Raw genomic sequence first — 15,886 nt, forward strand, 5'->3', positions numbered from 1 at the left:
AAAATGCACACACTCATGCTCACATGTGCGCATAAGCCCTCTTTGTGCGAGATCTGAGAGCAGGTGTTCTCTCTCCAGGCCGGGGGGGGGGGGGGGGTGAAAGCTGAAGGGCCTACAGCCGCAGGAAGGCGGGGCAGGGCACAGAGACCCCGCCCCGGTTACAGCTCCAGGCTAATTGTTTGGTTTGGCACTGTGCTCGGGATGCTGCCTCATAAACTTAATAATAGCTGCCCCCCTTTAATTTGTTTGACCTTGACGACAATAATTTATTATATGCGATGGAGTTCTGCCTTCTTTCTTTTTTTCCTCCTAATTCATAAACAAAGCTCTTTGGCCTGGCTTCCTTCTCCGCTCTGAGGCAGGGCCTCCTTGAATCCACAGTGGCCGCTAGGGAGGCAGGGAGGAGCCTGACTTTGCTCAGTGTTTCCACGATGGAGGGATGGGGTCCTCCTGTGTGGCTTCATCTGTCCTGTGACCTCTGCACCCATGGACAGCCAGGACAAGGGCTGGAAGGAAGCTGGTTAGGAGTAGCCCAGGGTGGATGGAAGCCCTGGGGAGGCAGGCAATGGGGATGGGCTGGGTCTCTGTGGTCCCCTGTGGATCCAGGGGTGGGTGTCTGGCTCTCTGGCCCACCTCTTTGCCCTCTGTCTTGCAGAGGACCCCACATTCCGCTGTGATGAGTGTGATGAGCTCTTCCAGTGCAGGCTGGACCTGAGGCGCCACAAGAAGTACGCGTGCAGCTCTGCAGGGGCCCCGCTCTACGAGGGCCTAGGGGAGGAGCTCAAGCCTGAGGGCCTTGGCGTGGGCAGCGATGGGCAAGCGCATGAGTGCAAGGACTGCGAGCGGATGTTCCCCAACAAGTACAGGTGCCACCCGCCCCGCCTCCCACACCTCCAGTTGGCAGCCCCTGTGATTCCCCAGCCCACCTCCCTGTCAGGCCTGGCCTCTAGGGCTGAGAGACTAAGGGCTCCTGTGTGCTACCTCCCTGAACTGGGAACCATGTGGGGTGCACATGGCTGGAAGCCACAGACGTTTTCTGATTCTTACCATAAAGGTCCTGGCCCCTGGCAGGAAGACCCACGGGCAGGCCGCTGGCACCACTGCCCTACACTATCAGGGCTGCGGAGACAGCCTGGAAGACAGAAAAAGCATGGGTCTGGCCACCTGGCTGGCCCCAGTGCTACTTCTGCAATAAGGCCCTAGGCTGGGAGGTGCAGGGCCACAGTACCCACTGTGGAGGGGATATAAGCCAGCCTGGCTCTCTGGACATGTACAGACCTTCTTAGTGGACCCAGAACACAATCATGCAAGGCTTTCCTTTGTGAGGTTTGCCCACCCCCACCCCATGGCAGCTACCTGCCTGAGGTGACGTCAGAGGTAGCCGCAAAGGGAACTTCAGGATGAGTGGCAGCCATCCCAACCTGCCCTTTTCTGTACTGAGGCCAGGCAGGGTTGAGGATCCAAGCACTGGGGGCCTTGGGACCTATATGACCCCTGGGACAAAAGAGCATCCTCAGCTGGGGGTAGAAGAGCTGAGAGCTCTGGCCCCAGTGCTCCGGGGAGTGGAGGAGCCTGGTAACTTCTCCAGGCTAAGTGCCCCTGCGTTGAAGAGTTTGCTCTGGACAACCTTGCAAAGTCAGAGCAAAATCCCATCAGGCCGCTAACAGGTCTGTGATTACAAGGGATTTACCACCAATCCCATCACGGACTCCCCGGGGACAGCAGACCCTCCACCCTGAACAGATGACTGTGAATAAATGCGTGGGCAGATCCCCGCCTGAGCGCTTAGCAAGAGAGCAGGGCTGAGGAGGGTCCGTGTTTTCTTTACATAAACACATAAATCACAATTAACAACAGGGAAAAGATACAATCTCTGGGAGCTAGAGGAGCAGGCGTTTCTGCTCTACGCGGATGGCTGGGCCCCGTAATTAACGGGCCATGATATATTACTGCTTTGCTCATGAAGATTAACGGTCATCCCGGGGACAGAAGAGGCAGAGTCCCCAGGGAGGAGGGGATTAGGAGTTGCTAGTGCCGCCAAGAGGAGCGCCCCCCCCCCATCCCCAGCAGCTGTTTTACCACTGTGACATATCTCATTTAAGACCCTCTCTAGCATTCCCCACCGTGCCTCGATTGTATGTGCTCAGCCGGCAAGCTTCTCAGAGGGCTGCCTTGAACCATGGCCCTGTCTTACTGTTGCCACCCTGAAGCTCTTACTCCTGGGCCCAAGCTGAGATTTTTATTGTTATTTATTTTTTCAAGATAGGGTCTTGATGTGTGGTACTGGATGGCCCCAAGCTCCAAACTGACCTGCCTCACTCAGCCTCCTGGGTGTTAGAATTATAGTTGTGTACCACAGCATCAGACCCAAACTTAGCCCTAAAGTTGGGATCATCTAACAAGTGACTAGGGTTTCCATTTTGCCCCTGGCTGGCTAGGGAGTGGGGTAGCCTTGAGTGAAGGTAGCACAGGCACTGGCTTCTTCCTCTGCCCTAGTCCCAATGACCTGACAGAGGTAGAGTTTGCACGCATTCCAATCTCCCTGCAGTGTGATGGGGCCTCCGAGGGGCCACATACAGGAGAACAAGCCATACAGGGTAGAAAAACCTCCTCTCCCAGACAAACGGACCCTATAGTGATTCCCATCCCCTGTACACAGCTTGGAGCAACACATGATCGTCCACACAGAAGAGCGTGAGTACAAATGTGACCAGTGCCCCAAGGCCTTCAACTGGAAGTCCAACCTCATCCGCCACCAGATGTCTCACGACAGTGGCAAGCGCTTCGAATGTGAAAACTGTGTCAAGGTACCAGGCGCCCGCCCCATGGAGCATGCGCTCACCTCCCTCCACCCTGCTGTGAAAGGAGATGAGGTGTGGTGGATTAGATGCCCTGAGGTCCTTAGGTTCCTCTTTGTTACTGGGAAGGACAGGAAGTCCCTGAAACCAACAGCTCTGCAGGAAACAGACACAAGACCAGAGCTGTATCTTCTCCAGGACAGTCCTGTGCCCCTACCAGTGTGCAATGACAAGGGTTCCGGGGTGAAGCCCCCAGACCAAAGACCACCCAGGATAGTGTTCTACAAAAGAATGTATATCTTTCGGAGCCTTGGGGCCACGGCATTCTGAGGCCACTGGCAGGGTAACTGAGGCTGGAGAGATCCAGCACCCTGCTAAGGCCCTCTGGGAATACCTACTACAGCAAAAGGTATCCCGGCCAGCTCAGTGCAAAGCAGCAAGAAAGAGGGGCAGGGCCCCGCCTTCGTACCCCTAGGCTTACAGTGGAGTTCAGGAGGGGCATTCGCTAATGGCTTGTATCTCCCCAGGTGTTCACGGACCCCAGCAACCTCCAGCGTCACATCCGCTCACAGCATGTCGGTGCCCGGGCCCATGCCTGCCCTGACTGTGGCAAGACCTTCGCCACATCCTCTGGCCTCAAACAGCACAAGCATATCCACAGCACGGTGAAGCCATTCATATGTGAGTGCCCAGCCTGGCCCCTCTGGCCCCCACTGAGGACCCTCCTCCATCCAGACGCCTTTATGGCTGGTCCTAGTTAGGTAGAGGGAATGTGACACCACACCATTACTCTGTTAGCTGGCCGCCTCCTCTCCCACGTCTCCTACATCCCACGTCCTCCCCATACCTCTAGATTTCTTTGCAATAACTAGAGGAAGATAGTAGGTGAAGGACAGTCTAATGATGGAGATTTCTGCAGAAGGGGCTACTTATTGTCCTCCCGTGTTTTCACCCAGCTCTCCCTGGTATCCCATGCTGGCCAAGCCCCAGCTAGATCTCTGAGCATGACTATCCCAGCTGACATGCTCTGAGCAGTGTGTCTCCTAGGGAACTCCCAAATGCACCCATCCACAGGTGGCATGTGCTGAACATGGTATCTCCTAGGGATCTCCTGGCATCTTTGACCCCTCCTCTGTCTGTGGTCTAGCCCATCTCTGCAACCTTGCTTTGACCAAGGATAGCTAACTAAAAAGAAATCCCCAGAAGTAGACAGACAGGCCTTGTGAGCACGCCATCCAGTTGGATTGACACAAGTGTGCGGGATAAGTGTGAAACTCAAGGTACATCACTGTGTGCATTCTGCGGACCATGGAGTATGCCTGAGGGATGTAGGAAACTTGGGGGTGGGGGAGACTACAGTCCAGTAAAGGGTGTCCAGTGATATGGCCTTCCAAAAAAAGGATCTGTTACATGGAGAACAGGTCCGGGTGGCCAGGCACCACCTGCTCATCAGCAAACTCTGTGTCTACCTGACGACTGAAACCTGGGTGTACAACCAGTGTCTGGACCCCCCACATCCTCACTTCACCGAGCAGAGACGAAGAGAGCACATTTCTGACCAGGGAGCTCAGATGTGCATGTGTGAATGAGAGGGCAGCAAAGAGAGTCTGGGTCACAGAGCCATTCCTGTGATTACTTTCCAGAAAAGAACCTTTGGCCGGGCGTGGTGGCGCACGCCTTTAATCCCAGCACTCGGGAGGCAGAGGCAGTCGGATTTCTGAGTTCGAGGCCAGCCTGGTCTACAGAGTGAGTGCCAGGACAGCCAGGGCTACACAGAGAAACCCTGTCTTGAAAAAACCAAAAAAAAAAAAAAAAAAAAAAAACCAAAAAAAAAAAAAAAAACAAAGAACCTTTGAAGGCATACGTACCCGTGTGTGAGAGTGTGTGGTATGAGCTAGTGAGTTGACACTATTACCTGCCCCCAAATACACACAAGTGTGTGTTGGTGTGCGCACATGTGTAAGCATGCATACATGCCTATGCTTGTGCATACCTACACACATATCCCAGAGGTAAAGTGAGCTCCTGACCAGGGCCCCTTCCTGTTCTGGTAGGTTCACTGGGCTCTCTGCTCCTCAAACCCAGCATAATGCGGCAGCCAGGACTTTCTCCCCATTCCTGAAACAGCCACCTTCTTTGGATGGCTCTGAGCTGTCTGGCAGTCATTCTTAATGTCTAGCTAGGACCTACTCTTCCTGGGACCCGCCCAGGTGTCTCTGCAACCCACATACCACAGACCCCTCATCCTCAGTTTGAGTAATAGGTGGGAACCAAGGGTCCCTCTGTCCCAGAAGGCCCTTGAATGGGAGGCTTGCTTTCAGTGACGGTAGCAGGAGATGTCTAGGAATATAACAGAGGTCTCAGGGGTGTTGCTTGTCTGTTCTGTCTAAGTAACCTGAGCTTGGGATCTGCCTTGTGGTTCCCTGTGGACAACCAGGAGTAGGGGAAGGTTATTTATAGCCCACCTAAATGTGGTGCCTCTCCCAGAACAGTATCCCCAAAAGGGAAGATTTGATTAAATGAAGCGAAATTTGTCTCCTTTCAGCCAGAAAATGTCCTGCCATGATGACCAGGAGGGCAGGGCAGCTAGTATAAATAGATATTGTGATTAAAGTGTATGATAACCTCAGAAAAAAAGACAGCCCGGCTGAAGCCACGGATGGGGGTTTGCAGAGGGCAGGAGAGCAAGAGACAGGCTAAGATCACTGTTTCTACCATGCTACAGAAAGCAAGCTGTCCTGTGTGGAGTCACAGAGGGTGTGTGTATGTGTGTGTGTGTGTATTGTGGGGAGGGTGTATATGTGGGGGGGTAGGGGAGAGATGAGGATAGACAGAGTGTTTGTGTGTATGTGTGTATATGTGGGGGGTGTATATGTATGCGTGAGTGTGTCAGTGGGAAGAGAGATGAGGATAGACAGAGTGTGTGTGTGTGTGTGTGTGTGTGTGTGTGTGTGTGTATCTATGTATGTATGTGTATATGTGTGTGTGAGAGAGAGAGGGGGCAGGGGAGAGATAAGGATAGACAGTGTGTGTGTGTGTGTGTGTAAGTGTGAGTGTGTCAGTGGGAAGAGAGATGAGTAGACAGAGTGTAAGTGTATGAAAGAATGTGCAACATAAACACATATACCTCCTTTTCTTTGGGTGGAGAAGGAAAAAGGACGGGTAAGGGCTTTGCTGGCCTTCAGTTCCCAGGCTTCAGGAAGATGACTGTGGAGTCTTCTGAGCCTCTGGGCTAGGGTGAGATCTAGCTGGTGTTCCCCTGCCCTGTAAGATCACCTGGTGTCTGTCAGCCAGAGCAGACCCTGCTGGACGCCCCAGGATGGAAGCTCTTAGCTAGTAGGGCTTCCATGTTTGAGAGCATAGATACCTAGACCCTTCCCTGAAGGACATAGACGAGTCTCACCTATTGTTAGCCAGCCCCCAAACTGGTCAATCACAACCAGGAGCCCTCCTTCCCAGCCCAGGCCCTAACTCTAGGGTCCCCGAGGACTGCTGGGACATCCTGGTGGCATTTAGGACAGAAAGGCAGAAAGCAAGGACACTTTAGTCAAGGAAGCAGGACTGCTCACCTTGTAGAAATAGCTATCACTGAGGTCACTACTTTGAGGCAAGTCATGTAGACGTTCTGAGCTAGTTCTCTCCTAGCCACCAGTGAGACTGGTGCTGTGGACCCTCGCTCTGCCCTCACCCAGCCTGGACCACACAGACAGTCTCTGTCAGGGTCTTACTGCTCTGAACAGACACCGTGACCAAGTCAACTCTTATCAAGCACAACATGTAATTGGTTTTGGCTCACAGGTTCAGGGGTTCAGTCCATTATCATCAAGGTGGGAGTATGGCAGCATCCAGGCAGGCATGGTGCAGGCAGAACTGAGAGTTCTACATCTTCATTTGAAGGTCATTGGGAGAAGACTGGCTTCCAGGAAGCTAGGATGAGGGTCCTAAAGCCCACACCCACAGTGACACACCCTACTCCAACAAGGCCACACCTCCTAGTAGTGCCACTCCCTGAGCCAAGCATATTCAAACCATGACAGGCAGCCTCCCCAAGCTTGGTGTATCTGTTAGCCATATTCGAGAATGAGAATCAGCAACCAATAAGGATGTCGAGCTTCCCACCACAGAAGGCTGAGGCGCCATGGTTCACATGGTCAAGACCACAGGGAAAGGCATGGTTATTGCCAGTCCCATCTGGTCCCTGGGGGACAGCCTCGGGATGGAATACCTGGGCACCACCCCTACCTTCCTCTGTCTGCGGGGTTCCTGGTGATCTCACTCTGTGTTTGCCTCCTGTGGGTGCTGTAGGTGAGGTCTGCCACAAGTCCTACACGCAGTTCTCCAACCTGTGCCGGCACAAGCGGATGCACGCTGACTGCAGGACGCAGATCAAGTGCAAGGACTGTGGGCAGATGTTCAGCACTACCTCCTCCCTCAACAAGCATCGGAGATTCTGCGAGGGCAAGAACCATTACACGCCTGGCAGCATCTTCACCCCAGGCCTGCCCTTGACCCCCAGCCCCATGATGGATAAGACAAAACCCTCCCCGACCCTCAACCACGGGGGCCTAGGCTTCAGCGAGTACTTCCCCTCCAGACCTCATCCTGGGAGCCTGCCCTTCTCGGCTGCCCCTCCAGCCTTCCCCGCACTCACTCCGGGCTTCCCGGGCATCTTTCCTCCATCCCTGTACCCACGACCACCTCTGCTACCTCCCACGCCGCTGCTCAAGAGCCCCCTGAACCACGCGCAGGACGCCAAACTACCCAGCCCGCTGGGAAACCCAGCCCTGCCCCTCGTCTCCGCGGTCAGCAATAGCAGCCAGGGTGCCACAGCGGCCACCGGGCCAGAGGAGAAATTTGATGGCCGCTTGGAAGACGCGTATGCGGAGAAGGTCAAAAACAGGAGCCCTGACATGTCGGATGGCAGTGACTTTGAGGATATCAACACCACGACCGGGACAGACTTGGACACTACCACGGGCACGGGGTCAGACCTGGACAGCGACCTGGACAGTGACAGAGACAAAGGCAAGGACAAGGGGAAGCCAGCGGAGAGCAAACCTGAGTTTGGGGGTGCATCGGTGCCCCCTGGGGCCATGAACAGTGTGGCCGAGGTACCGGCCTTCTACTCACAGCATTCCTTCTTTCCACCACCTGAGGAACAGCTGCTGACGGCCTCAGGAGCTGCTGGCGACTCCATCAAGGCCATCGCATCCATCGCAGAGAAATACTTCGGTCCTGGCTTCATGAGCATGCAGGAGAAGAAGCTGGGCTCACTACCCTACCACTCTGTGTTCCCCTTCCAATTCCTGCCTAACTTTCCCCACTCCCTCTACCCCTTTACGGACCGAGCCCTCGCCCACAACTTGCTGGTCAAGGCTGAGCCAAAGTCACCCCGGGATGCCCTCAAGGTGGGCGGCCCCAGTGCGGAGTGCCCCTTCGATCTCACCACCAAACCAAAAGAGGCCAAACCCGCCCTGCTCGCACCCAAGGTCCCCCTTGTCCCCTCATCTGGCGAGGAACAGCCGCTGGACCTGAGCATCGGCAGCAGGGCCAGGGCAAGCCAGAACGGAGGCAGCCGTGAACCTCGGAAGAACCATGTCTACGGTGAACGGAAGCCGGGGGTCAGTGAGGGGCTGCCTAAGGTGTGCCCAGCACAGCTGCCCCAGCAGCCCTCCCTGCATTACGCTAAGCCTTCACCGTTCTTCATGGATCCCATCTACAGGTATTAACATGGCCCTCCCTTGCTCTCCACGGAGCACCAGGTGATATCTATGGAGCTAGGCAGGGACACTGCTTATCTTGCTTTCTCAATCTCCTAACTCAAGGCTCTTCTGTGTGCATTTGCTGGCATCAGGGAGACGCCTTGGCCTATGGGGATCCCATGCTCCTTCAGGTGGAGCCCCCGCTAGGAAGGCCACCTTTAGGACGTGTGTGGTTCCCTTGCACTGATTACAACTCAGGCATCTTCTAACCTATCTTGAGGTTCTCCGTTAGACCCCATCCAGAGCACCTCCCCCATCTTTTCTGGAGCAGGTCTCTGCCTCCCACCAAAGCCAGGGCACTCGACTCTGCCTTGAGCCCTTGTCAATCTCCCTGCAGCTCTGCCTTCCCGGAGACTGCCCTGTGGCCTCACCCGATCCTGGAGCCACACTGGGTGGGGGTGGGAGGGAGGTCTGGTAGCCCAGAGCAAATCAAAGGAGTTGCTGGTCCTGGTAGGGTGGAATTCTTGCCTCTCTGATACTGGTTCCAATGAAGGGCAAGTCTGAGTCTGCTCCCTGATGTATGGAAAGGTATTGAGCCTTCCAAAGAGGCAAGTGGGCTTAGAATGCAGGGATGGGTTCCATGTCTGGACAGCACTCCTGCAAGTATATGTCACCTGCTTTGCCATGTGAGGGAGTCCCCGGGAGTACGAAGCGGGTGGTCTAGCAGAGGGTTGTGTACTTGTCAAGCACAAAGTGCACCTGTGTGAGCATGTGTGGAGAGATGTTCAGGGAACAGGCCTGGGTGCCTGCTGTCTCCTTGGAGCTGGCCATGGTGTGAGGATGGGGCCGAGGGGATGATGGGCTCACAGTTCTTAAAAAGGTAAGCAGGTGAGGAGGAGATAAAATTGTGAGGAAATCCCAAGTAAGGCAAACTCCACAGTGCCACCCACAGGACACAGCCACCTCTGATCACAGGTACACACCCAGGGGACACAGCCACCTTCCCTCAGATACCCACCCAGGGGACATGGCTACCTCTCCACAGGTACCCACTCTGGCCCCAGGCTGTACATTCCCCACCCAGACCAAGCTTCTGGTTTCTATAGGATTCTGGCTTTGTAATCCCAGGAAACAAGAAAGATACCCATCAAGGTGTTTCTTTAAAACTGTGCCCCCAACAGTTTACATAAGGAAGTGTCAAGGCTCCAGAGAGGGAAAGAGAGGAGGGAGGCTGGTATTTCACTGAGACAGGAAGCAAGAGGTACCTGCTGCCCCTTGGGTTTGTACAGGACATAGGTAGTTAGAGACAAATAGTCTTCTGGTTAGATCCCATGACCGAGGGAACTTTGCCTAAGCCTCCTCTCAGCCTTTCCTTCTACCCACTGCCCATCCCTTCTACCAAATTCGTTAGACCCTCCTACATTTTCCTGTAAGCTGCAAGGAAATATGGTCAGTCCGGGAAAAGAGAGTCATGGCAACTGATCACAGGACCCCAGAGCCCCCTTTATGTGGTCTCTACTCATAATGTTGAGAGGCTAGGCTGAATGGCTGTCCTTAGGACCTAAGGTCTGTGGGCACTGGAGAGTTGGCTGGACACGCCTCTGCAGACAGTCCTCTGCAAAATGGGTCCAGTAAATGTTTCCAGGGTCCCCTGAGGTGATGGCAGGTGCAGCCTGACCTTAAGGAGGGCCCTGAGCTGCCACATACTGGGTTCAGACAGACTCATAGCTCAGCCTGCATCTGCTACCGTCACTGGGTCACTGGGGCCCTCCTCCTGCCACTTGGGTCCCTTTCTCTGCCACTGCCGGCATCCCTAGATAATTCAAAGGCTGAACTCCTGCCATGAGAGACCCCTCCCTGCAATGGGCTGGCCCTGGTTACCGGAGTGCAGCCCCAGGCTGGCAACTGTTGCCAATAGCCAAGTGTCTCAGTGTTCATTTCTATCCCATAGTCACCCCAGTTCTTTGCCTGATATTCTCACTGTCCCTGCATCAGGACTTGGGTCTCCCCTGGGAACCCAGGGCTGCTGTGACCCTCTGGCAGTCACATTGCCATGTCTGCTGCTGTCCCTCAGAAGGCAGGGAGGCAAAGGCTTCAACTGATAGAAGGAAGCAAAATGATTCAAAGCTGGGGCCCAGGTGGGGTACAGGTGAGCAACCTAGGAACGGCTTATTCTGTTCCTGTGTCCTCAGCAGCAAGAGGATAGGAACAACTTGTTCTGTTCGGGCATCCTTGGGAGCAAGAGGGTCAGCAGGTTTGAACAAAACACCTCATGGACTTCTACCAACCATGGGGGTGAAAGAAAGGACCCGGCTACCACCTGCACTGACCACAAAGATTTGTTTAGCAAGTTGTCGCCAACACTTGAGGAAGACTCTAGCATTGCAGTCTCTAGCAGCCATTGAAGGTTTTCAGGTACAACCTGACTGGCTGCTGTAGGGAGTCTCTGGTAACTTCCCCAGAACAGAAATCTGTCACCCACATCTGTCAGCAAAATAGGCAAAGTGTACCCTGCCAGTTTCTGGCAGGGTATTTGGGGTACAGGCAATAAGCCCTGGGGTGATGCAGAGTAACTTGTGGGTATGCTGGAGACCTTGAGGGAAGCACCTACCATACAGGTGTGCAAGCCAGCAAGCAGGATGCTGGTGCACACAGAGCCTTCAAAGAACATTCTAGACTCCAGCATAAAAACGTTCCAACAAACACAGGAGGTGGTAACTGTTTGAGGGGAGATGGGGTGTGTGGAAAAATCACTGATTAGATAAAGATGCAGTTGAGGAACTGAGGAGTCTGGGTAAGTGAGCAGCTGGGGCTTGCCCCACTGGCCTGGAGGCCCATTGAAGTTCAGGTAGGAGTTAGCTGGATAACTGCGTGGCCACCTCCATATATAATTGGTCTGATGGTCAATCCAGCACAGGTGTGGTACTGAGGAGCAAGTGGCTCGGTGGGGTATGTAACCCTCTGTGTTGCCGTCCAGCAGGGTAGAAAAGCGGAAGGTGGCGGACCCTGTGGGAGTCCTGAAAGAGAAGTACCTGCGGCCATCCCCACTTCTGTTCCACCCCCAGGTAACAACCACTATGGGCCTCTGAGATGGGAGTACTTAGAGACGCTGTGTGAACAGGCTCTGGGACTTAAGTTTCTGGTTCCCAAGAGGCAGAGGGGACTTTCTGAGATCCCACAGGTCATTTTGGACCTGGAACACATAGGGAAGGGTTGTTCTCATAAAGGAGCACTTGGGTCTGTCTAAAGGCCTCCTCCCAAAGGAGCCCCACAGTTGCAAGGACCCCAGGCCCTAAGAAGGGATGTATTACTGATACAGGTGCCAAGAGGAGCAGAGTTTTGGACACAAGGAAACAGATGCTGGGGCTAGTAATCCTGCAGTAGGCCATACCTTAGCGTTCTTCAGTGAAAGGACCAGAGCAGGTCTTCGTGAGAAGGGGTGGGGGGTGGGGGGGGACTGAGCAGGAAGGAACCGTCCTAGGGACAGGAAGGGAAGGCAAGCAATCTACAAGTCAGGTATAGTGCCCTCTATCCTGCTAATGTCCCGGCCTGTGTCCCCAGGCCACATGCCTCCTGGGGAACCCACAGCCCAAGGCAAAGTCCTTCAAGTATCCCAGACCCCTGTCCTCACTGCATAAGGTCTGGCCCCCCTCCTGAGAGCTGCAGGTCACAGCCCTTAAGCCTCCCTCACCAACAGGGAATCTTCAGGCCAAAAAACCTGCATGGGGCATTGTTCTTCTCTGAGCTTCCCGCCTTGGGTAAGCCCCAGTCTGTGAAACCTGCACCCTGGCTGAGTTCACAGCTAAACTTAGAGCCTCCCATTGTTCCGCGGGGCCTCGGAGTTTGGTTAATAGCTTCCCCCAATTTTCCCAGGGCCGGCTGGAAAAAGCCGACCAGGCAGCCAGGCGTATCCGGTGTTTGTGTTTGTACTAGGAGCTCACGGGAATGTCTGATGGGGCAGAGCAGGCCAGGCAGGCAGGACCCACCCCACCCGGCCTGAGGAAGAGAGGCCTGTGGGGGGCCAGCTGCCCATTGTCCCTCCTGCCCACTGCTCCCATGGGCCTACCTCCTCTGCCTGCCCTTGTGTCCCAGACCAGGATGAAGAGGCAAAAAGGTGGTGACTTATGGTCACCAATTAAATGGTCTGAGGCTAGCTTGGCTGCCTGTGTCACTCAGATAGAAGAGCCTGGTAACCATGCAAAGAGGGTTTCCACAAAACAGGCATTAGTGCTATATCCATAAGCTATCATTAAGACTTATGGCCAAGAGCCTCAGTGTCACCCTGAGAACCCACCTTTCAGGTGTTGGAAAAGGCACTAGAGAGGCCAGGTAGCAGCCTAGAGAGCCAGGCAGTTCCATCTCCAGTGAGCACGGACACAGAAAGTGTATGTGGTATGTTCTGATGAGGGTCATGTGTCAGTCCTCTATTAACAAGGCAAAGCCTGTATCTCTGTTGCCTGCACAGAGCTGTCCAGTGGCCATGGGGAGGCCGCACCACGGTAGCTGGGCAAAGTCTCCACCCATTAACTGCTTTCTGTGGGCTTCTGTTACGGCTGTACTGCTGTTTCCCCAGACACCAAATGTCTCTGCCACTGTGTTATGAGGCTTCCAAGTAGCGGCAGTACAAAGCCCTCCCTTCCCTGTTGTCAGTGCCCAGCAAACAGTCCACAATGATGCGTTGGGCATCCCAACAAGGTGCCGAAGGGCTTCGTGGCTGGAGTCATGCAGAAGGATTACAGTCATGTGACATGCAGCCTTTGTTCAACCATGGGCAGCTGGGTCCCAGATTCTGACATCAGTGAACAAGTGCCTTGTGTCTGGCGCTAGCACTAAGCAATAAACACTCCCAGGAGGCAGCTGGCCATGGACGGGAGCCTGGATCGGGAGGTGATACCTTGTCTCCTCATTCATCCATGTCCCGCCGGTGTGTGCAGTGGGGTCTTCATCTAGGCCCAGTTTCTCCCAACACTCACGGCACTCTGAGAGGCTGAACCTTTTCCCTCTGTCTTCAGTGGTACCTGCCCCACCCCGTCTTCTTTTGCTTCTCTCACCTGCCCCCATCTCTGTGGTCTGCCAGACAAAACCTGCCTTCCGGGATAGACATTTAGCAGAGGTATGAAGAGAGCCTCCCATGGTTCCCTTGGCACAGCTTCAAGGTCCCAGTCACCAAAGCCTTAAGTCTCAATGGAGCCTGCATAGCCTGGGGTTTTAACCAAATTCTGCCTACCATACTCAAAAGACCACTCCAGATGACCCTGGATTATAGTCCCAATCCTAAGAAGGACAAGAGCAGAGTAAGCTGTGGCTCTAATTCCAATGGCCATCCAGGGGTTATTGATAATAATTAGACACCGGGACCCCGGGTGCACACTCTCTGAAGACAGACGGCAGTTATGCTGAGTCATCGATCTCTCCCTCTCCGTGCCCGCAGATGTCAGCCATAGAAACCATGACGGAGAAGCTGGAAAGCTTTGCAGCCATGAAGGCCGACTCAGGCAGCTCCCTGCAGCCCCTGCCTCACCACCCCTTCAACTTCCGCTCCCCACCCCCAACGCTCTCGGATCCCATCCTCAGGAAGGGGAAGGAGAGATACACGTGCAGGTGAAGCACCGAGGGTCCCTTGGGGGCTGGTGGGAAGGGGCCGCACACCAGAGTTGCAGTCCCGGTGAAGCGCAGGTTGAGCGGACAGGCGCCGCGTTTGCGCATGCGTGATCTGGGTAGGCTTCTAGAACTGTCCTCTATGCTGTGTTATCTAGGCCCAGCGTGCAGCTTAGTTAAGTTCAGAGGCCAGAGAACAGCTGCGCAGCCTGGGCACAGTATTAGGAAGGATGGTGAGCCTGGTGCTGCAGCCATTGCTTGCGGTTTTGGGAGTACATGCTCCCGGGCTCCCTAGCTGATCCTAGCCACTGTGGCTCCCAGGACTGAGGGCATGACGCTGGTCCCAACACTCTGTGCTTTGTGAGATGTCTGGGCTCAGGGCAGAGTAGCGATGCTAAGGATGCTGGCGAGACCCCAGTAGGAAGCCTCTGAGCTGAGCTCAGGATGAACAGAAATCTGGAAAGGGACCGTGTGGACTACCCTAAAACCTCTCCTTCCTCTCTTCCCTCTGCCTCAGGTACTGTGGCAAGATCTTCCCCAGGTCTGCAAATCTCACAAGACATCTGAGGACACACACGGGGGAACAGCCATACAGGTAGGAACAACGTCGTGTTGGTATCTGAGGGATTCCCCCTACTAGTTTGTGTGCGCCTGTAGTCCCATTCTTTCAAGGAAATGCCTATATTCAGATCCACCCACAGGGCTGGGGCCACCAGAAGGACAGTGGACAGAGGCCTGGCTCTGACACTTTCCACCTCCATCTCCTGGCCCACCACCCTCCATCTCTAATGTAAGGAGAAGGCAGGGACTATCCAGGAAATTGATGGATCTCCTTCCATACTCCCAAAAGAGGATGTGAGAGAGCCTGTCTCCTGTATCCAAAGTGTCAACCAGGGCAGGCATTCAAAATCAGGGAGGGGTGTGACTTGAAGCTAGAGTCTCCACAGGTCTCTGGGAGAACCTTAGCTAGCCAGCCCCCACCTAGTCCTATCTCTGTCATGGCCCATATCTATGATATTCCTACATCACTATCCACAGAACCATTAGCCACCCCCTCCCCACGTGTGAGCTCTTAACAAATATGGGGTATCCTTGATTCCCTAGGGGAGCCCTGAGTGGGGAGACTACGCATGTGTTACCAAAGTATCTTGGGACATGGACAACCTCCCAGGGGATCCCTGTGTCAAAAACGAGGGGCTATAGCTTAAACATGGCCTGAGATTCTTCAAGGGTTGGAACCGAAGGCCACTTCTGCCTACTCTTCTGACCCGGGTCCCTGTCCTCTTTGTCCTTGAGCCTTTGTTTTTGCTCAAGAAGGTCTGAGGAGGACGCCTTTTCTTGTCATGCTCTCCCCGTCAGGGAGTAGGCCTTTTAAAACCGAACTTGGGCAATTGTCACCCTGAGACAAACAGGGAAATGGCCACTTCTCTGCCAGGACCAGTTTAGCAACACATTCTGGGGTGTGTCTGGCTGGCTAGGGCTTTGGGAAAGAAAGAGTCTGGCTTGCTTTTAGACCGATGACATTAGACTCCTGTACCGTGCCCACACATAGCTTGTGCCACCAGGAAGTAGCCACGTGATGATAGAGCCCTGAGGACTCCTCTTGTGCCCCTCCCTGTGGCAGGGATCCCATGTGGGTGTGTACGTGGTGTGATCCCCAAGCCCCGCTGGGGTACACAGAGCATCCCTGGTGGCCACGGGCCCACATCTGTGCCGGTAAATGACCGCTCTTTCTAGTTCTGTGTCCCATGCTCCCCAGCCGTCCCTGACATGCAGCCCCCCTTGTCT

General features: G+C 54.5%; 1 protein-coding gene across 5 annotated transcripts in view; it reads left to right on the forward strand.

The window, feature by feature from the left end:
* The window catches only part of Prdm16 (PR/SET domain 16), a 320,426-nt gene that overhangs the window by 287,725 nt on the left and 16,815 nt on the right, over positions 1 to 15,886 (forward strand). For 3 of the 5 annotated variants that reach the window (XM_029476236.2, XM_029476238.2, XM_029476240.2), the window contains exons 6-12: positions 656 to 866; positions 2,660 to 2,807; positions 3,326 to 3,479; positions 7,104 to 8,520; positions 11,481 to 11,565; positions 13,932 to 14,101; positions 14,616 to 14,693. In XM_029476236.2, coding sequence (XP_029332096.1) covers positions 656 to 866; positions 2,660 to 2,807; positions 3,326 to 3,479; positions 7,104 to 8,520; positions 11,481 to 11,565; positions 13,932 to 14,101; positions 14,616 to 14,693 — 2,263 coding nt within the window. Of the gene's footprint in view, positions 1 to 655; positions 867 to 2,659; positions 2,808 to 3,325; positions 3,480 to 7,103; positions 8,521 to 11,477; positions 11,566 to 13,931; positions 14,102 to 14,615; positions 14,694 to 15,886 lie in introns of all 5 variants that reach the window. The other 2 variants (XM_029476235.2, XM_029476241.2) reach the window with 1 other exon arrangement.

This window comes from Mus caroli, unplaced genomic scaffold (genome assembly GCF_978045245.1).
Source record: "Mus caroli unplaced genomic scaffold, Mus_caroli_1 scaffold_6, whole genome shotgun sequence".
Lineage (NCBI taxonomy): Eukaryota > Metazoa > Chordata > Mammalia > Rodentia > Muridae > Mus > Mus caroli.